At 44.2% G+C, this 25,405-nt stretch overlaps 2 protein-coding genes across 15 annotated transcripts in view; one reads left to right on the top strand and one right to left on the bottom strand.

Moving 5' to 3' along the window:
• LOC132374406 (cytidine monophosphate-N-acetylneuraminic acid hydroxylase) overlaps positions 1 to 25,405 on the bottom strand; it is a 269,930-nt gene that overhangs the window by 165,012 nt on the left and 79,513 nt on the right. The window lies entirely within an intron of this gene.
• The window catches only part of CARMIL1 (capping protein regulator and myosin 1 linker 1), a 319,730-nt gene continuing 294,391 nt past the window's right edge, over positions 67 to 25,405 (top strand). For 2 of the 3 annotated variants that reach the window (XM_059938045.1, XM_059938046.1), the window contains exons 1-2: positions 67 to 705; positions 4,831 to 4,928. In XM_059938045.1, coding sequence (XP_059794028.1) covers positions 666 to 705; positions 4,831 to 4,928 — 138 coding nt within the window. In that variant the 5' untranslated portion in view covers positions 67 to 665. The remainder of the gene's footprint in view (positions 706 to 4,830; positions 4,929 to 25,405) is intronic. The other variant, XM_059938048.1, reaches the window with a different exon arrangement.

A 25,405-nucleotide genomic window follows, 5' to 3' on the forward strand; every position in this document is an offset into this window, starting at 1 on the left:
CCGCAGCCGCAGCCCCGCGCCGCGTGCCGCCGGGCTGTGCGCCCCACGCCGGGGAACGTGAGCCTGGGCGCGGGAGGCTGGGTCTCGCGAGGTGAGGAGGAAACGCTGGAGGAGGAGAGCAGGAGGAGGAGAAGGAGGAGGAGGAGGAAAAAGAGGAGGAGCGCCGAAGCTGCCCCCGCCCCAATGAAGCCCGGCAGGACCGCGAGGAAACCCTAGTCCCCCGCCCCGCGCCGCTCTCCCCGCCTCTCCCCACGCCTTCCGCCTTCACCTAGGGCCGTAGGTGCGGCGCCGGAACCGGGCGGGAGCTGCCAGCAGCCGGAGCAGCGTCGCCGGGAGCCGCGAGCCGCGAGCCGCGAGCCGCGAGCCGCGAGCCGCAGCCGCCCCGCGCCCGCTCCCAATCTTGCCGGGTCTCCGTTCCGCCGCCAGGAACTGCAAGGAGGCGTCATGTAGCAGCAGCCGCAAACCCACCTCGGATTTGCAACTCTTTTTTTTTTTTTTTTTTGGTGGGGCGGGGGGCGCGGCAAAATTCTATCTCCGCCCCCGCTTTCTTGCCTATTCCCATTTGCAAGCTGCATCTGCCTCTAAGAAATTGAGGGGTTCAGGGTAGGGTGGGGAGCTGTAAATCAGAGTTGGACCTGCAGCACCCCCGCACCTAGAAGGCCACCATGACCGAGGAGAGCTCCGAGGTGCCCAGGGAGTTGATAGGTAAGAGTCGCGCGGTGGTTGATTTTCCTCTGCCTCTGCGTCCCCCTCACCTCCCCCTCACCTCCCCCTGTGCGTCCCCCTCACCTCCCCCTCACCTCCCCCTGTGCGTCCCCCTCACCTCCACCTCCCCCTCACCTCCACCTCCCTTCCCACCTCTGCCCTCCCGTGCGTCCCGCGAAGTCCCGGCGCCCCTGGGGTCGGAGTGGTGTCGGGCAGCGTCGCTGGGGGGCGCCGGGAAGTTTGTTCCCATCTGACCGCTTGCAAAGCCGAGTCCGGAGAGGGCCGGCGCGGGGAGGAATCGGGAGCCCCGGGAGCGCACTCTGCTGCGCCGCTGGGACCCCCCCTCACCAGGCGCCTCCTTCCGCCGCGACCGGGGGTCCAGGTTGGCGGAAGAAGGAGGGGGTCTGCCAGAGTTTGGGGAGTTCTGGAAGCGAGGAGAATCCTTTACAGCGCCCAGCCCAGTGTCCCCAACTCGGGAAGTCCGGGAAAGCCCAGCACCGGGAGTGCTGGCGAGCGCACAGTGGGTCGCCTCCGGCACGTGCCAGGACCCCCCTGTCCCCAGGAAATAACCGACGGGAGGTGCCCCTGTGACGTACAGACTTGGGGGAGGGGGGTGCTAGTCCGGTATAATGACTGAGCCTAGCAAGGCGTGGCTTCGCCTAGCGAACTGGGAGCGAAAGGGTTACAGGACTGACGCAAACTCGGGTCAGGAAATTGAGGGTTAATGATAAAAGCCTTATTTCAGTAATGATTAACCTACCGATTCTCCCCATCCCGGATCTCTTAGGGAACCCGTGTGTGGTACCCTATGCAAGGTGACCCATTGTTTGAGTCCCTTGAGGGTTTTTTTTGGGGGGGGTGAATATTTTGTCTTGGGGTTTAACTTAATTATGTGGAGGGTTAAAATGGCAGAGCTCAAATGAGGTTTGGGGGGAAGAGTGTTCGGAAAACCAAGCGTTTAAGCGTGTGTGTGTATGTAGCATGTTGTATTGTAACAAGGTATGTGTTTGTGTGCGTGTGTGTTTTGAGCCCCAGTGACCTATATTCCTACTGTCCCATTCTTGGCACACTACACAGCCTACAGCTCAGAAAGATGATGTTTAATCAGTGCTGACGAGTTCTAACCGCCCATTCATCTGCATCTGAGGAATTTGCCCCTCTGTTTCACCTTTTAGCAGTAATACTTTGGAGGAGTTTGTGTGTGCTCTTCCATTAGTGACTGTTAACTCAGCAGGTGAAACTAGATGTGAAGAAGCTGTTGCTAGGCTTGTATGGAAGATGGAAGCTTCTGCTTTTGTTGAATTAAACCTAACTACCGAATTTAGGGTATAAAGTCTACCCCACCCTCCCCCCCAATCATGCCTCTTCTCTCCCCAACCCTGTAGAGTCCACTGGGAGTGAGTGATCCATCCAGTTCTGGGAGGCTGAGATCTTTCCAACACCCTTCCGGGAAGGAAACAAACACCCAGAACCTCTGAAGATGCCTCCAGAGGTCCTGAGAAAGAGAATTTAGGGGAGAGTTTGCCTCACTGGCCAGGGGATAAGGATAACTAAAGAAGGTGGCAGAGTTTTTAATTAGTTGTCCTTGAGCCTGGTGGTGAAAAGTTTAGGTGATTACCCAAGAAAAAGGGCGATGAAGGATAGGATGGAAATAAGGTACCTGGTTTATATTGACGGTCCTCAAAATAAATCCTTTGGTATATTTTAAAAGTTGAATTTAACCCTTATCTAGAAATGGAATTTTTGTGTTTATCGAGTCCTGCCTATCTCACGTATCTTTCAAACAAGGGACAGATGTTTTTGTGATAGGCCCAATATGATTTTTCTGGGCCTTTAAATGGTCTAATTGGCCTGGACTAGGGGAAATTCCTGCATCTGCTTTAGTCTCTAATTTCAAGTGCTTGCAGGAGTTCTGCTCTCATCAATTCAAAATGGCAACCATGTGAAAACCTCAGTATAGTCCCTGAAGCTAATCCCCCAAGGCATTTAAAAAATGTGTTGTGTATCTTTCTGATTATTAAAGTAATACAGGCTTTTTATTTAAAAAAATTAAATGCAGAGAAGAATGAGAATATATGTCACCCATGTTACCACTCCAAGATAGCTACTTTTGACCTATGGGTATATAACTTTCCCATCTTTTTCTTTGTGTATATATTCTTAAATCACTTTCAGATGCTCATTTCCCGCAGTTCTTTTTAGGGGAGGGACGACGAGTAGCCTGTACCCGTTTTGAGTTCTGATAAGATAGGAGCTGCCTAGAGAACTCCCCGTGCAGTGAGCTCCCCGACCTATCCCCCACCCCCGCCAACATTCCACCTCATTGCTGTTCCCTGGGCAAACTGTACTTTCTCTTGTTCCCATGCCCTTCTCTTTGCTGGCACTGCCCTATCCTCCCCTCCTTCACTCTTCTTATCTGAGTGGCTCTAAACTCTTTGTGGTGGGTTTCCAATAAGAATATTTTGATCACCCCTTAATAAGTATATATTTATTTGTTAAGCTGCATGCATACTTCATTTACTGTGTGTAATCCAAAACATAAACTGCAACACGTTGCAAACAGAAGTAGAAATTCTGTTTTCTTCCTGTACCCCAATGGATTGTATCGTACACTGCGCTTTGGAAACCAGTGGTCTATTTCCTACTCCTTCAAGCTTCAGCTCAAGGGTCCCCTCCTCCCTGAAACCTTCATGTATCTTCTTGTCCATGATCTCATGGTAGTGAGTGCAGATTCATCTAGTGACATCAATCCATCTAGTGGCTTACAATCATCCACTAGATGTAAGCACTTGTGGAAGGCAGTGGTCATCTCTAGCCTGGCATCTAGTAGAGTAGTTGGCACACTAGGTATATTTGTTGAATATATGAATAAACCAAAATGATTATAATACACAATTCAGAGTGGTGGGGGTATAAAGGAATTTGCTGTGTTTTGAAGAAAGGTAGAATCTAACCAGCAGGAGAATAAGGAAAGTGCAGCCCAGGAAAGAGAATAATATATACAGGACCCTAGGGGTGTAAAGGGTGGAGAGGATAGAGATAATTGGGCGTGTGCTGAGAAGTTAAGCTGGAAGAGTGTGAAAGGCCTTGAGTGGCCTGCTGTGAGGTTTGGGTTAATCCAAAAATGACTGTGGCTCATAGAGCAAGAGGGACATGATCAGATCTGTGGCTTTGGAAGGGTCGCTTTAGTTCTGGGGGAGGTGTGGTACAGGGGGCTGACAGGTTGGAGGTGGTAGGCTTAGTCTCGGTGAGAGATTCTGAGGCCCTGAATGCAGGATCAAGCCCACGGGTCAGGAGCTGTTTAGGAGGTGGTCCTAGGAGAGTAGGTGACTGGCTCCCTGAGAGAATGGAGTTGGAGATAAACAAGATTTCTAGCTTCATTAAGGGCCAGAGGAGGAGCAGGGAAAATAGTGACTTTGATTTGGGACCTGTTCAGTTTGGGGTCCTCACGGGAGTCCCAGAAGGGCCTTCCCACTACCATCCAACTTTTCAAGTCTCCCCTTCTCTCTCAGTTCCGCCTTTGACCACTCTTTGGGGATGTGGTGGTACTAAGATTTTGAAAGGACAGATGGCCAGGAGCACCCTGACTAAATTGTTTGGGCCGGTTCTGGTTCTTTGCCATATTTCCCAACCTTCATGTCAAGGCACTCCTAGAAAATGATAATATGTATATGGCACGGTCATGAATACAGAGTCTGCTGGGGGCCAGAGGTAACCAGCCAAGGGATTTTATGAATTCCTGTTGTGCTTATGGTCTGCCTGCCTGCAATATAGTGCCTGCAATATAGTGCTCTATGCTACTGCCTGACCTTGCTTCTTTTTTTTTTCTTTGTGTGTGCTTATCCTCTTTGCCCAGCAAGATTATATCATGCCTTTCATGGACTGGTATTATATCATATGCTTTTATATTTGCCTCAGCATCTGAGCACACGGTCCAAGGCACAAAGTAGGCATTCATCAAATACTTGTTAACCAATAACTATCAGGCTTGTTAAAACAAGTAACAACAACAAACAAAGACAACAATAAAAAAAACAACCAAAAATGCTCCTTCAGATGCTGTCCTCCCCAATGCTTTTTCTCTTATTAATAAAAGAATATAACAAAATTATTCCTTTCTTTCAGAAAGCATAAAGGATGTTATTGGCAGAAAGATAAAGATTGCATTGAAGAAGAAAGTAAAGTTGGAAGTGAAGGGAGACAAAGTTGAAAACAAAGTGCTGGTAAGTATTAATGTTTTTCTTAAAAAAAAAAAGTTTGGAAGTAAAAATGTTTTCCCCTCTATTGTTTTGATTGCCTAATTTTCATGCAGCACTGGTTCTGTGTTTTATATTTTGTTCGAAAGTTCTGATGCCCATTTTGTCCTAGGTTAGTTGGAATATTTGTCCACTAAAAGTTAAAAGTAGGGTTAATTTAAATTTTAGAGACTGAAGTTTTCAAAAATTGTCTTTCTTAATGTTGTAAGAAGTCACCCGCATCTAGGTCATCTCCTAGAGACCGTTTTCAAGTTATTCAAAGTTGGATGTTAAAGGGAGCTTGCTTATTATCTTTGTTGTGGCTGATTATCTGATTTTATTTGTGAGGACTTGAGATGAATTTTTTAAACTCCTCCTATGTCAGTTTAAGTATTAAATTTTCTCAAATGTTATATCCACAGCCATCTCGGGGTGATGGTCTGAGAAGGCGAAGAAAACATTTGTCTTTTTAAATTGGTTTTTGGTGTTTGGGAGGGAAATGCCAGCTCCTCCCTCTAGCTTGTGAGAAGAGTTGCTGGGGGGCTGAGGGATTGGCCCTTGTTGAGCACAGGATTGCTAGGGAGTTGTCAGTGCCTGAGCTGTACCTTTAGAGAGGTGAAAAGCCTTTTGTGGTGTTTTAGTGGTTTCTGTGTTGAAACTGTGGCAAACTTTAATTTAAGCTTAGGTAAATACACCTTGTTTGTGTTTTTGTTGGAGAGACTATTCGGTTTCATCTTTTTATCTTTTTATCATTAGAAAATTTTAAACATATGCAAAAGTAGAGAACAGTATATTGAACTTTGTTGTATACCTTTTATCCAGCTTCAACAGTTTTCAGCATTTCGACAATATTGTTTTATCTCATCACCGTTTCCCCCCACCTCACACTTCTGGAGTATTTTAAAATAAGTCCCAAGCATATGTCATTAAAAGAATATTTTTAATATTCTGTTTCTTCAGTTGAAGTTGCCACAGAATTTGAAGTATCTTTCTGATACCATCTGTCTTGAGAATCTTTTAAAATATCTGACTGCCCTCCCCTGTGGATGGAAGGATTGTGCTATTGATGGATGACTTCTGTTTCTCTGTGTACAAAGCAGGATGACAGAGAAATTGAAGTGGAAAAACTTGATTGAGTGACTTTCGCCCTGCAATGAAATGTGTTCACACAGACTGCATCATTAAGGTTATCAATAGCAGAAATGATTGGTGTCATCATTCTGCTTTATTTAGTTTTAATAAAGAGTAAGTTTCCTTAAAGTATGTTTTACTTATTGTTGTTCAGCCATAGGGTAGAGGTATATTTTGGCAGTGGTAGTGCAGAGAGAAGAAATTTTGTTTCTGCCATTTGTTGTTTTATACATTTACAGTAAATCTTCACAAGATGGATTCACCTTTATACAATTTAAATATCAAGTAGTTTTCCTGCAACAGTCTAACATGGTATGTGGTGTTATTTGGTATGGACACTATTCATCAGAGTATTATTCATAAACCCAGGCCATGAGTAAAATTTGCAAAGTTAAAAGTGCAAAGACAAATTTACATGTCCAGTGTAATAAAGTTAGCACCATTAAAGAATAGTTATGATTGGTACTTACTGTTAAGATGTTGTGGGGGGGGGGCTCTTAACATCAGCTGGAGTTGATTAAGGTTGGATCCAAATTACAAATGTATTTGAATTTAAGCATTTATCTCCCCAAATCTGGAATCTAAGCAGTTTCTAGTGGCTTGGGTAAACTTGTCTTGCCTGTTCCTTACTTGCAGGGGCAGGAATTGTTAATAAAAATATTCAAGCTTTGACAAGCTTCAGGTTTGAGCAGGATGGTCTATGAATTAACCTTCTTTAAGTTGTTGATTTTGGAGTTTCTGAATTCAGAGAAATTCAGTTACTTAAATTAAAACATTGGGAATCTCCTTATAATTTGCATTTCTGACTTTCTTTTGGCTGTCAGTTCAGTAAAATAGGGTATACCTGAATTGGCTTAAATCAGTATTTCTGTTCTGATTTTTATTTCTTGTTCCTTTTCTCCCAGTGCCCCCCCCCCCCCCCCCCCCCCCCGCTCTTAGTGTCCTTCCTTATAAAGTTGGGAGTGTGTTATATAGGACTTGGTTCCTTCTTTTCACACTTTGAGACTTTATGCTATTTCTAGCTTATCTTTTGTAGAGGGTTCATCTTCCTTCTCATGGTCATAAGAGCTAATGTTTATTCAGCAGGCTCTGTTGGACACTTGATTATGCATTGCCGTATTCGCTCCAGCAGCAGCCCTCTGAGGTAGGCACTATTTACATCTGTATTTGCGGAAACTGAGATTTGGAGAGGCTAAAGGAACTTGTTTCAGGTCATCCAGCTAATGAATGACAGAGCTGGGAGTTGAACCCAGATCTGTCTCACTCAGAGCCTATCCACTTCCCCATTATGCTCAACATAGAAAGAAAATATCCTTTGGCTTGTTGTTCAGTGGTTGCAAACTTTCAGGAAGATTTGGACTTCAGAAGGATTAGTGCTCCCTTGTGTGGATTTGACTGATTGATTGATAACATTATACATTGCTTGGTTCCACACTTGTTGAGCCTCTCCCATGTGCCAGATGTACAAGATGGACATAAATTCTGACTTCATGGGATCCAGAGCTCAGAGTCGAGTTGGGAGGTAAACATCTCTACAGGCAGTGCTTTGAGATGTGCTATAAGCAAGATGATTGGGGGCACATGGGAGGAACCCCTGACTCAGGCCTGAAGGTCAGGGAAGAAAGACTTCCAGAAGGAAGGCAAAGGTAGACTGACACCCAACGGATGAATAAGAGTTACTAAGGGAAGAGAGCAGAGGCATGTTATAGACAAAGGAAACAATATGCCTGGAAGCCAGAGAGAGCTTAGCATGTTAGAGGCAGACACTAAGTACAGCTGGAGCAAGGGATACGGCGTGGAGAATGGCTGGGTGTAAAGCTGATTCTTTTTCTTGCAATTGGGATCAGGTGAGAGTTGGGACTGGTTAAACAGGTCTCTTCCCACCGCCTGTTTCTAATGACCATCACATGAACTTTATCCTCCCCTCTTTTAGGGAACCGCCTGTTTCTAATGACCATCACATGAACTTTATCCTCCCCTCTTTTAGGGAGGCAGTAGGACTCAGCGGTTAAGGCCTTGGACCTTGCGTCATGCCTAGTTCACGTTGCAGCCTAGCCACTTCATAACATTGTTCAGCCGCAATTCCTTTCTCTAATGAAACAGACCTGCTGTTTGTGTATGGTTTCTTTGTAGATTAACTGGGATGTATCTTAACAGTGCTTAGCACAATGCCTAGCACATGATGAAGACCCAACAAATGATAAAGCGGAAGGAACCAAGGGTTGTGCATTCTGTTTTTTCAGTGGCACAGAAAATGCCTATTCTTTCCATGCCCAAGTATTCACTGCCTTTATTGAGGGATTGAGCTTAGTTCACTATAAGGCCAATATTTATTCATAGTTTATGGTACCTTTTAAGCTGGCTGGAGTGCAACTGACGAGATCCCAAATTCCTAAGGTATGCACTGGTCCAGTGAAATCAGAAATCGATGTTCGGGGGAAGAGTGTTCTCTGGTCAAACAAGTTTGACAGTCAAGTGGTAAACAAAGATGAACCAGCGTCTTTACTGCATGGCTTTGATTCAGAGCCTTTGGTACACCTTTGTGCGTAGTAGATTTCTCAGAATGAGCGGAAGTATACTGTCTTTCTCAAACTTACATGGCCAGAGACCCTACTGGCCATAGTTTGGGAAACTGGGATGGAACAGGTCCAAGCTGGTGCCTTTGGGAACAGTTAAAGGGAACATGGAACAGACTAGAACAGGCTCTCTGTCACTTGGAGTGTCCTCCTGGCGGACAGTTCTTTGGCCTGTATGTTTTTGGGATTTTTTTTTTTTGGCCGTGCTGTTCGGCATGTGGGATCTTAGTTTCCCCAACCAGGGATCGAACCCGTGCCCCCTGCAGTGGGAGCACGGAGTCTTAACCACTGGACCACCAGGGAAGTCCCTGGCCTGTACTTTTTATCTAAGTGGTGGGCAGGTCTGCCGCAAGCCACACACTGGCACCATGTCGTCTTTTGCTGTACTACCTTTCTCTGTTGTCTTTAGGTGATGTCATCGGGAAGAGATTCTGTGTTCCCTGGACTCTTAGTCCCTCCTCCCATTTGCTACTTGAATCTCTACCCAAGTTTTGTAGTACCTGGACTTTTTGAAGTGTAATTTAATTTACACATTTTTTTCCCATTAAACTTTGCATTTTTAGGTAATTGTAGGTTTACCTGCAGTTATAAGAAGTAATGCAGAGAGATCCTCTGTACCCTATATCCAGTCTCCTCTATCTGGCAAAATTGTGGGACATGACCACAGTCAAGATGTTGACACTGATACCGGAAAATGCAGAACATTTCCACCACCATAGAGATCCCTCACATTGCCTTTCAGGGCCACACCCCCACACCCGCCACTTCTCTGACTGCTGGTGGCCCCTGATCTGTTCTCCACTTCCATAATTTTGTCGCTTCAAAAATGTTGGATAGTGTAATCACACAGTATGTGTGCCTTTTTGGGATTGGCTCTTTTCGCTTCTGATAATTCCCTGGACATTCATCCAAGTTGTGTGTATCCATCGTTCCTTTTTAGTTGTTGTCTCTGAGGCGTATTCCATGGTATGGATGTACCACACTTCGTTCACCCACTGTTCACCCACTGACAGACTTGTAAGTTGTTTCCAGTTTGGGGCTCTTAGGAATAAAACCGATATAAACATTTGTTTATAGATTTTGGTGTGAAAATAAGTCTCCATTTCTCCCTTTGAAATGCCAAAGAGTATAATTGTGGGTTTGTATAGAAATTGCCTTTTTTTTTTTTTTTTAGAAGCTGTCGTTTTCCATTTTCCAGAATGGCTGAGTCATTGTGTAGTCCTACCAGCAATGCATGTGTGATCCAGGCAGTTTGGTATTGCCTGGCCTTTTTTTTTTTTTTGAGGACTAATGGTTGAAAGAAAAATGTTGTCGGGGGAAAGCAAGGTCCCCCACCCACGCTCCTGCTGTTGGTCGTCTGCGGGAGAGGAATGTGTGTCTCGCTCCAGAATGGTGCCTCTGAAGTGTGTGGAAGATCCGTTCCTGGTCTCAGCTTTGTTTTTCCTGTTTCACTTTGGAATTTGGGTTTGATCATCTTTGCCAACCCCTTGTTCTTCCACATCCCTCTTAAAATGGGGCAGAAGCAGGACTCCCTTTCTTATTAGACTGAGTATGTCGAGGAATGGCATGGAAATGTAACCATGTCAGTTTGTTCACCTGTTCCCTTGAAAACACTTCATCCGTCGTTCATTTATTTTCTTTTGAAAAGTTAACCTGAATCTCTTTAATGTATTTTCTCTTGTTTGGCTATTTATTTATAACTTTTGAGCATCTGGATTTGGCTTGATTGGAATAACTAAGTTAACTTTAAGACGAGGAAAAGTAAAAGGACGTTATTTGGGGTAACATGTAGCCTTAAAATATTTTGGTGGCAGTGCTGTCTTTCATTAAAATATAAACTCCTACCTGTTTATTTTTTAAAAATGCATTAAAAAGGGAATATCTCTCACCTAAAAGTTTTGTAAGCATCTGGCCCACATAATCAGGAATTAGTTTAAACCTCAGTCTCTGATACAGAAAGCATTGTTCTTTTACACGAGGCCATGCTCATTTTTTGTGGCTAGTCTGTTTAATATTTTCCTAATTCCCCTGTCTCTAATACCTAACTTGATTCAGCAGCACGACCCATGGCATAGTCACTTCTCAGACAAATATTCACTCTGGAAATTACGTTTTGCAGCTACTTTCAGGTGACATCAACCTTAGCCGATGGTTTCCAGACTTTTTTTTTTTTGAAATCAGTTGTACCCTTTTAAAACACATAATTTGGGGCTTCCCTGGTGGCGCAGTGGTTGAGAATCTGCCTGCCAATGCAGGGGACACGGGTTCGAGCCCTGGTCTGGGAAGATCCCACATGCCACGGAGCAACTAGGCCCGTGAGCCACAACTACTGAGCCTGTGCGTCTGGAGCCTGTGCCCCGCAACAAGAGAGGTCGCGACAGTGAAAGGCCCGCGCACCGCGATGAAGAGTGGTCCCTGCTTGCCACAACTAGAGAAAGCCCTCGCATAGAAATGAAGACCCAACACAGCCAAAAATAAATAAATAAAACACATAATTTTCCATGGGACCAATAAAATAGTGCTATTTTAGGAGTGTAAGTGTGTTTTGCAAGTTTATAGTTAAAATCCAAAATACTAGTATAAACCCAATCAGTGATTTGTGTGAGGCTGTTTTGATGAACATAACTTAGAAATAGAGGGGAGATTGGATTTTGTTTTGGCTCCTTAGTATAGAAAGACTCCCTATTTACCCTTTAAGTAGTACAAATTTCACAGTTTTTAAAATAGCTACTTTTGCAATCTCAGGATGCTTTCCAAGGAAATGGAGATGTCAGGAGACACTTTATCCTGAGTTCTGCACAAACGTGGGGTATCCTGACAGCGAAGCTTACCTCATTGTTTATCTCCAATAAGTTAAATTTGGTGTAACAGCAAATCATGTGTTTGTGTTTTATCCCAGCAGTTAAAATAGAAGTGAGAATGAAATTCACATCAGATGTTTGTAGATTGCAGCGGCTTCTGAAGAATGCTATTGGAAAATCATTGTTCTAGGCCTCCGGGTTTACTTCCCTCTGCAGGAGGCTCTTGTACCAGTTGTTGGGTAATTTGAACAGTTCTCTTTGTGGAACTTTAGGAGCCTCAACTTTTAAGGATCACTTACAATTCAGTGCATAGGTAATTTTCAAAGCACCTGGGTGAAGTTACATGACTAGAAAATTGAGCTTTAGAAAACAGCAACAGCATTGAAACAATCTTCAGGAGTAGGTATCAGAGAGCACACATTGTTGCCAAGGGTCCTGCAAAAGTTCTGGGAAACTCAAAATAAAATAATCCGCATTTGAGTGCTTCAGAATTTACCCCAACTCAGACCTGGAGTCAGACCCCGCTGATCTCTGGGTAGGGGTTGGAGGCAGGCTATGGCTCTGGGCACATGTTTCCAGGAGACAGTTCTGGCCAACTTGAACTTGTTACCTGAGCTGCATTTACATTCTACTTTCTCATCTGCATCTGCCCCAGTTTCTTTTGTAGTTGGGTTAGGTGAGTCAAATGACCTTGGGCAAGAAGCTGTTGAACATACACCAGCCTTGGTATAACTTTTCATGGTTCTTAAAAAGATACTCTTTTGCAGCCTCTGGGATTTAGGCACCCTGGGAAGGGGCATTTAGGTACACCCTGGGGGAGGAGAGGGAGTATTCGAGTCTTGTGAAGGGGGCATTGTGGACAAGGAGGAGCCGGGAAATCTAACTAGAATATGCCATGAATTGGAAGAACTCATTTTCCATAGTTGTAAAATAGAGAAAACAAAACAGAAAGGCTTTAGTGAAAGGTTACGGTAACACCTTTATGTTTCATTTCATTAGAAATGCTGTTAATATCTATTGTTAAAGTAGATTGAAAATGCAACTAAAATCTGATGAAGGATAGAACTCTTCCCCTTTCTAAAAAGCTTGTTGTCTTTGAACAGAATACAAAGATTTGGATTGGTATATATGGGGCCTATTGTTGTCTAAATCTTCCTGTGCCCTATTACACTTTCTCTCTCCCTCTCTCTCTTCCTCTGTTTCTCCCTCTCTCTCTCTCTCTCTTTCTCCAACTCTTTGAGAAAAGAGGGGTAAAATAAAGGGAGGAAAGAAGGATGCTTGGGGTGGGTGTGTGTGTGTGTGTGTGTGTGTGTGTTTACATAAAAGTCTGTTCACTTTCACCCATTGGGTCCTTTCCTTCATCTTGGTTGTTTGGGAGAGAATTTTTCTTTTTTGAAAACATTATCTCTCGATGAACCTTGGCCAGCAGGTATCTTGGTCTCTCTAGACACGCTGGGTGCACAGCAAGTCCTCTTAGAAGTAGAAGCAGGGCTGTACAAATGCCCTGAACTGTGCTTAGAGCATCTCCAGCCTGTGGCAAAGGTTTGAGATGAATGTGCTGAGTTCCCACTAAGGAGGCAGGTGTGTCCATTCCTACTGATCCCTGGGCTTTGGGGTCTCAGGAGACATTTACGGGCATTGACTGTGATGAGTAGGCGTGTCCTCCAGACGGGATCTGGTGTGGACAGATTGGCTTAAGCTGACTCTGGGGAAGTTTCTTCAGACCTGGCCCCTCTTGATTGCTGCCCGGAAGATCTTGAGGCTGGAGGACTCTTGGTAGCCATCTAACCATGCACCCTAGCCTATGAGAAGTTGCTTCTGTAGCATCCCTGATAGCTGAGTATCCACTTTCTGCTTCAGTGTTCATGGTGATGGGAAAAGCAAGAATCCCAGAAAGCCCTTTCTTAGTTCAGGCTGGAACCTGCTTCTCAGTAACTTGTCTGAATTCACTGTAACGTAGTCTGCTGGAACATCACAGGACAATTTTGCTCCCTCCTACATGAGTGCGGGTCAGGTATTTGAAGACAGTTATGTTTTTCCTTGGTCTTTTAGTCCTCAGGCGAAATATGCTCACTTCCTACAAATCTTAATCCTTGGAGGACATTGCTTTCAAACTTTCCACTGTTCTGATCGCCTTGCTTTGGACTCATCCTACTTTACCAGTGAGCCTTTTAAGCTGTAGGTGTTTTGTGATCACAAATGTTTGGCAAACACTGTTAAAACTGAATTAAACAGACTTTCTCAGAGTCTTTAATGGGCTTTTGTGGATTGTGCCTCTTGAAGGGGGGAATGCAGTGTGTGGCATCACAGAATCTGTTCTCCAGACTCTGTAGGAAACATTGGTGTGGGTGCAGTCGGCCAAGTGAAGAGTACCAGCTGCACATTGCTTTGGCCAAGTAAAAGTTTTCTTCTTGTTGTTTTTAAAAGTTTGAAAGTAGGGCTTCCCTGGTGGCGCAGTGGTTGAGAGTCTGCCTGCTAATGCAGGGGACACGGGTTCGAGCCCTGGTCTGGGAAGATCCCACATGCCACGGAGCAACTAGGCCCGTGAGCCACAGCTGCTGAGCCTGCGCGTCTGGAGCCTGTGCTCCGCGGCAGGAGAGGCCGCGATAGTGACAGGCCCGCGCACCGCGATGAAGAATGGCCCCCACTTGCCGCAACTGGAGAAATCCCTCGCACAGAAACGAAGACCCAACACAGCCAAAAATAAATAAATAAATAAATTAATTTAAAAAAAAAAAAAAAAAAAAAAAAAAGTTTGAAAGTATATCTATGCTATTTGCATTACTAAAAAGTTATAAAATATAAGATAGCAAAACTGAAGCATCACCTAGTCCTATCAATTTGGATGTAATCATTGGAAAAAATTTTTCTATGTTAACATACATGAACTATATGATCTGTTTTTTTTTAAATTAATTAATTAATTAATTAATTTTTGTCTGTGTTGGGTCTTCGTTTCTGTGCGAGGGCTTTCTCTAGTTGCGGCAAGTGGGGGCCACTCTTCATCGCGGTGCGCGGGCCTCTCACTGTGGTGGCCTCTCCTGTTGCGGAGCACAGGCTCCAGACGTGCAGGCTCAGTAGTTGTGGCTCACGGGCTTAGTTGCTCCGCGGCATGTGGGATCTTCCCAGACCAGGGCTCGAACCCGTGTCCCCTGCATTGGCAGGCAGATTCTTAACCACTGCGCCACCAGGGAAGCCCCTATGATCTGTTTTTAAAATGGAATCCTGAATCCTATTTTGTAACCTACTTTTAAATTTTACTTTTTGAGGTCAAAGCTTTCCATGACAATTATATATATATTATATATATAATATATATATTATATATAATACACATATATTATATATATATATATAAAATGTTTTGAATTTCTGCCTGGCACTCTATTAACCCACTTGAGAGGTATACCATAATTTATCTAACACTTATAATGAGATAGTTAGGTTGCTTCCAGTATTTTGCCTTATAAGTGACACATCCTCACTTTTATTTTTCTTGGATAAATTCCTGGCAGTGGAATTGCTGCCTGACAGACTTTTTAAAGGATGTATTTTTCACCTGATTGTTATTCAGGAAGTCTCAATAGAGAATAATTCCCCCACCTCATTAATTTTATTGTCTTTAGAAAGGTCTGCTTAGCAGAATGGCTGGTTCTCTTTTTTCAGGTCCTTATATTTCTTAGGCAAGGCCTCCTTGGACCCTAGCTCCCGAGGCAAACTTTTTCCTTGCAGTTTAGGGCCCTTTTAAGTCTGCCTGGGTGGATGCGTCATTGTCTTCTACTGGAGTATATTTGCAGGCAAGGAGTCCTGTGGCTCTGGCGTTTGCTGGTGGGTTCTGGAGCCCCAGGTCTTGCTTGGCCCTGGCTTCTACTGAATCAGCCACAGCTTTTTCTTGGCTGAACCGCAGCTTGATGTGAGACTGCATTATACAATTTAGATCTTTGGTCTTTGCTCTGGTCTCAAGACTTTCTTACCTTGGGTCCTTGAGGCTCTGATAAATGGTAGTTGAGCAGATGTGCAACTGATAAGGCCCATGGCGCTTTCATTGGATGAAACGTAGCTAAGAAGAACCCTAAACCAAGATGCATGTACAGCTCATCTGGTGTCTTAGAAGATATTTTAGTATCATAAGGAAAGGAGACATTGCTTTTTCTCTCAGGCAGTTCTGAAGGCACTTGACTTCACCTGTGTAGCTAACATCCATCTCTTAAGTGGCATGGTCCTTCCCCACCCCACCTGCACCTGCAGAGTAGTTCTTGCTTCTCTTCCTACTACCTCACCCTTTCCCTGTCTCCCCACCCCTGAGGGGGTGTGTCCGGGTCACGAGGACCCTGGGGCTCTGCTCCCACGAGCAGCTGCTCCTGGGGCCCCATGTTCCTTGGTGAGACCCTCGAGTGTTCAGCCTGCATTTCTCTCCTTTCAGTGCTGCCCTGGGGTACCATGTTGCCTGTGGTTATCTTTCTTTCCAAGACTGGCAGGTGGGATGAGGTTCCTCAGGGAACCTCTTATGCTTATCAGAAAACAAGCACATAGGACCCCTTCCATTTTCAGAGTTACATGCTCAGTCCCAGTGTGGAAGAGACAAGGGAAAAAATAGAACCAGAAGTGGGGAAGTTACTGAGATTTCCAAAGTCTTGCAAAGTCTCTTTTAAGACAGTTTCTCTGCAGTTTGATTCCTGACTCCCAGGCCTAAGGGGCCCAGCAACACTCTCTTGTTGAATCTGAGCTAAAATATGGCTAGTGAAGTAAGTCCAGGCTGGTTGGTTAGGTGTTACCAGTGGGCATTTTCGGTTTCCTGAATTCATCTGTCTGAAATCGGTTGTCACTAGCAACCCAAAGAAGATCGGATCATCCCTCCTAGGCATGAGAATGAAACCGAGACCTGGAGAGAAGTACTTGTGGTTCTTGGACAGATCAGTTTGGTGCTTGGAACATTTTAGCCCTTTTTCCTTTAGGTCTCCATGAGCCAGTTTCTATTTTTTGCCTGCATCCTTGGGGTAGCAAAAATGTTGCAGTCTGGGGAAACTTTTTGTACAACTTAGTTCACTGAATCACAGGCACTGCCTGTGCTGATGGAAATCAAAACCAGCCTGCAGAGAAAGGCTGAGTTCCTGCGGCACTTGGCTTGTGTCTCCATTTCAATCTCCTGGGCAACCTGCTCCGTATCAGAACTTTTACCCCCTCAAAATTCATCATTGGTGAATTAACTGTGAAGTTCTGTTTCCGTTTCAACAGTTCTCCTCTCTAGAAGAAAAACTTTTGAAGCTCCAATAGCCCTTAACCCTCCATCAGTTTTACACTCCTCTAAGTGGTCTCTGCGAGGAACATGGTAGGTCGTCTCTGTCAATATTTCTCTCTTTCTCCACAAGGCCTGGATGCAAGAAGTCGGTCCAATCCTTCCTGTCTAGTGTTGCTTCTTAACAAAGCAACTGGAGCAAAGGAGAGGCTGTTAGCACTTTGTCACTTAGAGTTTCTTAAGCATCCTTCCGTTTGTGAGTTCTCACTGCAGAGACTTAATGAAGCATCTGTCTTTACCTCAGATACGCGCAGGTTGTCCTTGGAACTGAACAAGTGTTGTCAGCAATGCTGTGTGTGCAGGAAGCCTTCATACTCAGGTCCTTTTTGGCAGGCTCTGTGTTCTCTGGGAATAGACAGTTTCTCTACCCATCGGAGTAGGGCTCCATACTTTCATATTCTGGAGAGTGATGCTTGTGGTATAGTTAGCCTGAAATTCAGGGATGGCTTTTTTCTTCTTTTTAAATATCTTTGCAGACATTTTATACTTCCCACTCTCTTAGCGGCTTCCTCTGTGTTATGGGATCAGTCTGCCTGGGTTAGAATCCTAAAACTACTTACTATGGGCAAGTTATTTAACCTCTTGGTGCCTCACTTTTTTCATCCATAGAATGGGTATAATAATAGAACCTACCTTTAGACTTGTTTTGAAAATTAAATGAGACATTCCATGTAAAATATTTTAAATAGTGTCTGGCATAGAGTAAGTCCTCAAGTCTTAGCTATGGTTACTGTTGCGAGGGGTGTTGCAGTGAACTGTGCTAAATGCTCTGATATGAGAATCTGGTTATGTATCCATAGACATAGATTACTTGGATATATATTATCTAAATATCCCCAAAGAAATACTTCTTTTCTTTTTTTAAAACTAAATTTATTTATTTATTTTTGGCTGTGTTGGGTCCTCATTGCTGGGCGCGGGCTTTCCTTAGTTGCGGGGAGCGGGGGGCTACTCTTCATTGCGGTATGCGGGCTTCTCGTTGCAGTGGTTTCTCTTGTCGCGGAGCACGGGCTCTAGGCGCACCGGCTTCAGTAGTTGCGGCACACAGGCTCAGTAGTTGTGGCTTGCGCTCTAGAGCGTAGGCTCAGTAGTTGTGGCGCACAGGCTTAGTTGCTCCGCGGCATGTGGGATCTTCTGGACCAGGGATCAAACCCATGTCCCCTGCATTGGCAGGCGGATTCTTAACCACTGCGCCACCAGGGAAGTCCCCAGAGAAGTACTTCTACTTTGCATCTTTTCCTGGCTCTGTGCAAGATACCTGTTTTGATGTTTGCTCTGCTCAGAGCTCTTGAAGCCAGTATCGGCTGTCTCCACAAATGGGTTTAGGATTTTTTTCACTCTGCTGGTCTTAAAGAGGGTACGTGGATTTCGAAAAAAAATCTTTCTTTAAGAAAGGGTTTAGGCATGTACATTGTTGAGATGTATGTCTCTGAAGACAGGACTGTCCATTTTCTGTGGGTACATTTATGCCTCCTTTTCCCTGCAGATCCCGATGTAGTCAGAAATATACTCGAGTTCCTCTTTCACTTTCAAGTCAGATCTCAAGCCAAAAATCAGTAGTTGGCCCCTGTTCATCCTCGTGGGGCTCCCAGGGCCCTGCCACCTGTTCGTGGTACCTCACTCAGATTGCTTCCTCTTGGGTTTCGGTTATGATGGCTCTTGTTTGATGCTAGGGGCTTTATTTGGGTTCATGGGCTCGTGTAGCTCTGCTTTTCCACCATTGAGGACTCCTGGCCATGCTGGATTCTCACTTTCTAAATAAGCGTTAGACCAACGTTTCTTAGCCGCAGCACTGCTATTGATTTTGCACCCAATAATTCTTTGCTGTTAGGGGCTGCCTGTGCGTTACTGGGTATTTTACTAGCATCCCTGCCTCTACTCACTGGACGCCAGCAGCAGCCTTCCCTTCTCCCGGTTCTGACAAATACAAATGTTTCCAGACATTGTCAGATGTTCTCTGGGTGGCAGAATTGTCCCCAGTTGAGAACCACTGGTTTAGATCAGCGGGTCCCCAAATGTCAGAGAACAAATGCATACTTTGTCATACTTAGCTTATAAAGTTATATTGAAGGCTGAAAATGTATGTTCTGTAATATAGCTTTGGTTAATTTAATTACAAATCCATAGGCACTTTAAAATACTTATTTTTGAAGTACTTAGATCTCTATATCTGTATATAACAAAAATAACAGATGGCACCAAACAGAAGTTTGTCTTGTTTTAAGATACCTAATCTTAAAACCATTGATTTGGCCAGTGGTTCTCAGTGTGCGGTCCTGAGAACAGCAACTTTAGCATCACCTGGGAACCTGTTAGAAATGCAAATTCATAGGCACCACATCTGGAGCTACTGGGAATAGGGCCTGGCAATCCGTTTTAACAAGCCCTTCAGGTGATTCTGATGCACGCTGAAATTTGAGAAACACTGGGTTAGAGTCTTAAGTAAGCTCCAACTAGATACCTGTAGGATAAGCCTTACTGAGGAATAATCATAACCCACCATATACAGAACTTTGAAATCTGCTTAGGGGAATGTCTTTTACTAGGCAGGTCATGCTAGGTGTCTGCTGGTCATATTGGTCCCCTCTGAGAGTCTGTCACATCCACAGCTTCCTTTTGGGGGTTTCCTTTCCTCAGCATCTCTGAACTAGGGTTGGTTGTGACCGCCGAGATAAGCCTCTGTGGGCCACCCAACAGCCTATATACCTCCCAGCTCTGCCCCACAGGGCCGATCTGTATGGAACAGGGATTCTTCCTCTTGGGAGTCTGAGACATGGAGAGAGACGTGGAAGAAAGTAGAAGGCACGAGGCAGTAAAAGCCCTGGTACAAGCAGAAGCCACGGAGCGTGAAGAGGCTGTTGGTAAGCCAGTTGTGGTAAGAACAGTGGGAAGAGGGTGACAGAGCCCTGGATGGCTGCTTTTGAAGGATGATTCCAAAAGTTGAGTGAATCAGACTATTGACCGTCTCTTGGAAGAGTATTTTTCAGTTTTCTAGGAGGGTTAGCAGCTGGGCAGCTGCTGATAGGGATTCCAGCCTTGCTTACTCCTCTAGGTATCCTCACGGTAGACCATCATTCACCGAGTTGGCTTCAGTGTATGTCTATTCTTTGCCACCTGAACGGGCCCAACAAATCCATACTTAGATTGGAAGACCAGGTGGTCTCTGCAGACTGGCTTCGTGGCATGCTGCTTCCTTAAAGCAGAGACTCTCAGGCTGTCTGTGCCTCAGAAGCACCTGGGTAGCCCCGCCTCTTTATTTAAAAACACTCTCAGAGGCAACTGAAGTTAACATTACAGGAAAGAATGGGCAATGGACGCTGTTCGTTTCAGCATGTTATATTGACTTGCCCCAAAGAAACCTGCGTAGAGCACATTTCAGGAAACCTCAAGCGGGGCTTCACTTCCTTAGAGCAGACCAAAGAGGCCAACTCACCGTAGTCATTCCAATGATCTATTGCTTTGACTCCAATAACATTTTCTCTTAGTATTTCCTGTGAAGGGATCTCAGTACCATCTCTTTTGAGGGATGTGCTAAGAGTTAGACCCTTAAAACAAACAAACAAGCAAACAAAAAACCAGTGGAAATACCGGCAGTAGAATGTTGAAATTAACCTTGTGAATCATTTTCTAAAAATTCAGTGGGCCTACAGAAATTTCTTTCCGGTTTGCACTATTGACATCAACCCTGTATAGTTCATTAGTACCTCCCTCATCCCTGCAGTCATCCTTCCCTCCCTCTCTTTCCCATTAAAACCTGGGAAAGAATATGAATACCTTCATGTAGCAAATCTATTGGATTCCTTCACACAAATCCCTCTGGAGAGGAGTGAGTGGAGATACAGTATATTTTACATTGTTGTTTGGAAAGTTGGCTGAGTTCCATTAGGGTAATAGAGTCTGGGAATGTTGGGCCAGTGCTTATTTTCAAGTCCTGCTTAAAAGATTTGGGGCCCGACCAAGAACATAATCAGAATTCTCTTATTCTCAAATTAGTATCCTTGAGGAGACTGTCAACTACTCCAGAGCCTCGGGCTATTTCCTTATTGTACTTGTGTACCAAGCCCCCCAGCCCTAGTAATGATCTTTTCATGGTAGACACTGAATAGTTGCCTAGTAAAGGACCCAGGCCTGGAGTACAAATTTCAAGCCCAAACTGGTTTCTCAGGGACCTGGTAAGTCTCTTTGCTCAGCAGCCTTATGTGACGTAGTGCATCTTTAATTTAGCCCTGTGCGGGATACAGGGACCAGTAACAGTGAAGCAGTAAGTGGGGGGGGGGATGTCCAGCTGCAGACCCTTGGTCTGGACTCTACTTTGGTCAGAATGATGAGTGCAGTCAACAAAGCCATGAAGTGCCCCCTGACTAGTTCACTTGAGCTCTGCTTCCCATTACGCCCAGTTCCTTACCCAGGAGATTAAGGGATGCTTCAAAAGAAAGGTGGTCACGTCTCCCTGTTGTGGTACTGTGCAGTGTTTGTGCCACTGTCTCAGGAATGTGAACCTTTGTGCAAATGAGTCACTTCTCTTGTTTCCCTTCCTGCATATCATGTCAGAGAGAGTGATTTATTTCCTGTTTGTGAAGGCTTGGTTTCATCAATTACATGGGAGAGAAATTGGATGTACTTTGAACTTTTTGCTGGTTACTGGCTCCTCCTTTGCCTGGAAAGATAGTCTTTCTTTCCATCATGAGAGTTATGCCGATTCAATGAAAGGATTTTTCTTAGGCTTTCAGAGATGACACTTCATTGCTTTTGTGTGATAAAATTATAATGTGTGATTTTATTATTTTTAAACAAGTAGAACTGACATCTGAAAGTTCACCTACAGTTGTTGGAAAAGCCAAGAAAGCATCTCATTTCCTATTGGTTCCACTAGCAACCCATTTTAACATATAAACCTTGTGTAGCTCCAAGCCTGTGTTTCCTAAATTGGAGAAGAGATCCTGATCCCAAGATATGAACAAGATGTGCTGGCGGCAAAGTGCTCCTGCCCAAGGACTTTGACCCTGTGTTTCCCAAACCTAAACAGCTTTCTCCTTTCTCTATTCTCAGAACCTTTAGCATTCTTACTTAATATACATTGTACATGTCATAAAGCACCGGTTAACACCTCATAGGGCACCAGGGTTCCAAGGAACTCAGAGAAAGGCTGACAACTTATTTATTTCAGTGTTTTATCTTTTACACAAAGGACCTATATATTAGAATTCGCATATCCGTTTGGACTGTTGTCGTTATCTGCTTCTGATGCTTTACAAATTAGCCAATTGGAAAAAAAAAATATGTCAAGAAGACACATTCGTCCATCCTATTTTTAGGAAGATTATTGAAATGTTTCATTTATCAAATAATTATTGCATGCCATCTGTGAGTAAAGGAACTCTGGAAGGAAGAAGGCAGTGCCTTGGGAATTGATTGAGTTAAAGTCAAAGAAGAAACCTTTTTTTCAGGAATCTCTTCCATTGGGTCTGATCTGAGGAAGAGAAGTTGGGTTGGATGTCAGTCTGCTTATTATAAATGTTCAGGGTAATTTCAGAATACTCTGCTTTAAAACAAGTTTTGAGGAACGGGACGGGGAGAGTTTCCTTCCCTACACTAGTCTCACAGGTTGTGTGCAGTTTATATTACGAATTCCCTTCTTGCAGTGCTGAGCAGCACTCACACGTGGCAGGGGCCGTCACAGAGAAGAGGGCGTGGATTTATTGTCTGTAGTCCCCAACTGGGGGCAATGGATAAAAACTACCAGGGCCTGAGGATTGTCTTGAAACTCAAAATCTCCCCAACAGCCAGAGCTGTCCAGTAATAGAATTTGCTGATTTGTGTGGAGGGTGGAATCTTGAGTTCCCTGGAACTGGACAAGTTCAAGTGTGGATTGCTTGACCTCATAACTGGGATGTCCTAAAGGACATTCAGGTAGGAAAATGCATCCTTTGATCTAAGATTCCAGGATTCAGAGCTTTCACTCCTCCTGTGTCAAATAATTTTTGTTAGTTAGGGCTTATTAACTATTGCAATTATACTGTTAAAAACTGAAAACTTCTATTAGTGAGGCTAGGACAGAGCAGTTGCTGGGAACTCTCGAGTCTCACACCGCTGGTATGGGCTGGCTTTGTGTTTTAGGATTGAATACACTTTATTACTTTGATGAGGTTAAAATCCCATTGGGAAGTCTGGCCCTTTGGCCTACAGCAGCGCGTTTACTGCTTTGAGTTCCCGTAGAGATGTGAGAAGTTTTGTCGCACATGTTTATCAGGGTTGGATTTTGGCACTTCTGAATCTTACTCTGAGCAGAATTCTCCCCCTGCTGTCCCGGTGGCAGAAAACAACAGGCATTGTGTGTCTGTCTAGTTGGGGAAAGATGTAGGGGCACTTACAGAGCCATTCTCCTTGTGGGGACTTGGGAATCGGAAGACCTGAGGGTTAGTGCTAAGGCTTTTGAAAACATCCTTAGGAGACTTCCCTGGTGGCCCAGTGGTTAAGACTCCAAACTTCCAATGCAGGGGGTGCGGGTTCGATCCCTGGTTGGGGAACTAGGATCCCGCATGCCGCGGCACGGCAAAAAAAAAAAAAAAAAAAAAAGTCCTTCGGTCTGCTGTTTTAGTTAATAGTGTGGGAATGGAAAAGCTTCCTTCTAGGAATACTTTGAGAGTAAGTGGGAAGTAGAGCTTTTAGTATTTTAGGAGAAGAGGGCCCAGTTCATTCAGTTAATAATGCATGAAGAGTTTTTCCCTTTGAGAGTCCTTCTTTCTTTGCTTTTCAAAAGGTAAGATAACTTACTAGTTCCCCACCTCCCCCCCCAAGGTAAACTGTGGAGCTTTCCTCAAAGTATTATTATTGTACATCTACTGACATTCATTTTGCTAAGTAGTTAAAACAAGTGGCAAGTTGACTAGGGAGTTGGTTCCCACTCTTGCTTCCCTAATGCAAGCTGCTCTTTCGGCATTGCTGCCCGCAGTCTCAACTTTGGGCTCTTAAATTTTATCTAGTGAGGTGCATGCAATGGGGGCTGTTGATAATTTTTTATTCTAAAGTTTTCTTTATGGGTAGCCCTGGCTATCGTGCTGGGAGCACACAAAATAAAGCAATACAACGTTTCTCTCGTGGGAACTTGGAGATAATTGTCCTCTTCTGTGAATGTGTAGCCTCGTGTAAGTTACTGGCCTCTAGGAGGGGAAAGGGAGGCCCCTGCCTGTTTCTACCATTGATGACGTGTTCATTGAGCCGCTTTATGCCCCAGCCATTAAAAAATGTATTTTAACTTAAAAAAAACCATGGTTAAATATAGATCACATAAAATTTACGATTTTAACCATTTTAAGAGTAAAGTTCAGTGGCATGAAGTATATTCACAATCCAAGCATCACCACTATCCATTTTCTGAACTTTTTCATCATCCCAAACAGAAACTCTGTATCCAGTAAACAATAATGCCTCATTTCTTTCTTCTCTCTGCCCCCAGAAACCACCATTTTACTTCCTGTCTCTATGAATTTGCCTATTTAGTTACCTCATGTAAGTAGAATCATATGATACTTTTCCTTTGGTGTTTGGCTTATTTCACGGAGCATAATGTTTTCAAGTCTCATACACATCGTAGCATGTACTGGAACACCATTCCTTTTTATGGCTGAATGATATTCCATTGTATGGACGTTCCACATTTTATTTATCCATTCATCTGTCACTGGACACTTGGGTTGTTTCCACCTTTTGGCTGTTGTGAATAATGCTGTGAATATCGATGTACTGCTCCCTGCTTTCGGTTCTTCTGGGTATATGCCTAGGAGTGAAATTACTGGATCATATGAGAATTCTGTGTTTGACTCTTTGAGGAACCACCAAACTGTTTTCTATAGTGCCCTGGTGATTTTATTTATTTATTTGTTTGTTTATATTTTTGGCTGCGTTGGGTCTTTGTTGCTGCGCGCAGACTTTCTCTAGTTGTGGCGAGCGGGGGCTACTCTTCCTTGCGGTGCACGGGCTTCTCATTGCGGTGGCTTCTCTTGTTGCGGAGCACGGGCTCTAGGCACGCAGGATCAGTAGTTGTGGCTCGTGGGCTCTAGAGCGCAGGCTCAGTTGTTGTGGCGCATGGGCTTAGTTGCTCTGTGGCATGTGGGATCTTCCTGGACCAGGGCTCGAACCCATGTCACTGCATTAGCAGGCGGACTCCCAACCACTGCGCCATCAGGGAAGCCCACCCTGGTGATTTTAAAAGTGGGCAATAGTACCTGTGTTTGTAAAAAGTGTTCTCAGATATTTATCAACCATTTGGAACTTTAAATTAGAAAACTGAACAGAGTGTAGTAGCACTTTATGTACTTATATTTTGTCTTGCTTGAATTTCATTTGTTTGGGTACCTGTCTGTGTTTTCTACTTCATTAGAAGTTCCTTGACCTGATCTGCATTTTTCCATTGATGGCCACCTTTTTTGCAGTTCATACGGCAATAGTTGTTTGTTGCTACATTAGTTAGATGTGCAACATAGTCTAAAACATCTTTTTAAAAAAGAGATCAGTTTGAAAGAAACACATTGGAGTTCTTTCTGAGTTTTGTTTTGTCAGAGCTAAGATCCGATATTATTTAAGTTCTCTTGGTTGCGGAATGGGAAGTATTCCTGCTGTTAAAAATAAATGTTAAAGAAGAAGATGGTAAAATGGAAAAAT

This window comes from Balaenoptera ricei, chromosome 11 (assembly GCF_028023285.1).
Source record: "Balaenoptera ricei isolate mBalRic1 chromosome 11, mBalRic1.hap2, whole genome shotgun sequence".
Taxonomy (NCBI): Eukaryota; Metazoa; Chordata; class Mammalia; order Artiodactyla; family Balaenopteridae; genus Balaenoptera; species Balaenoptera ricei.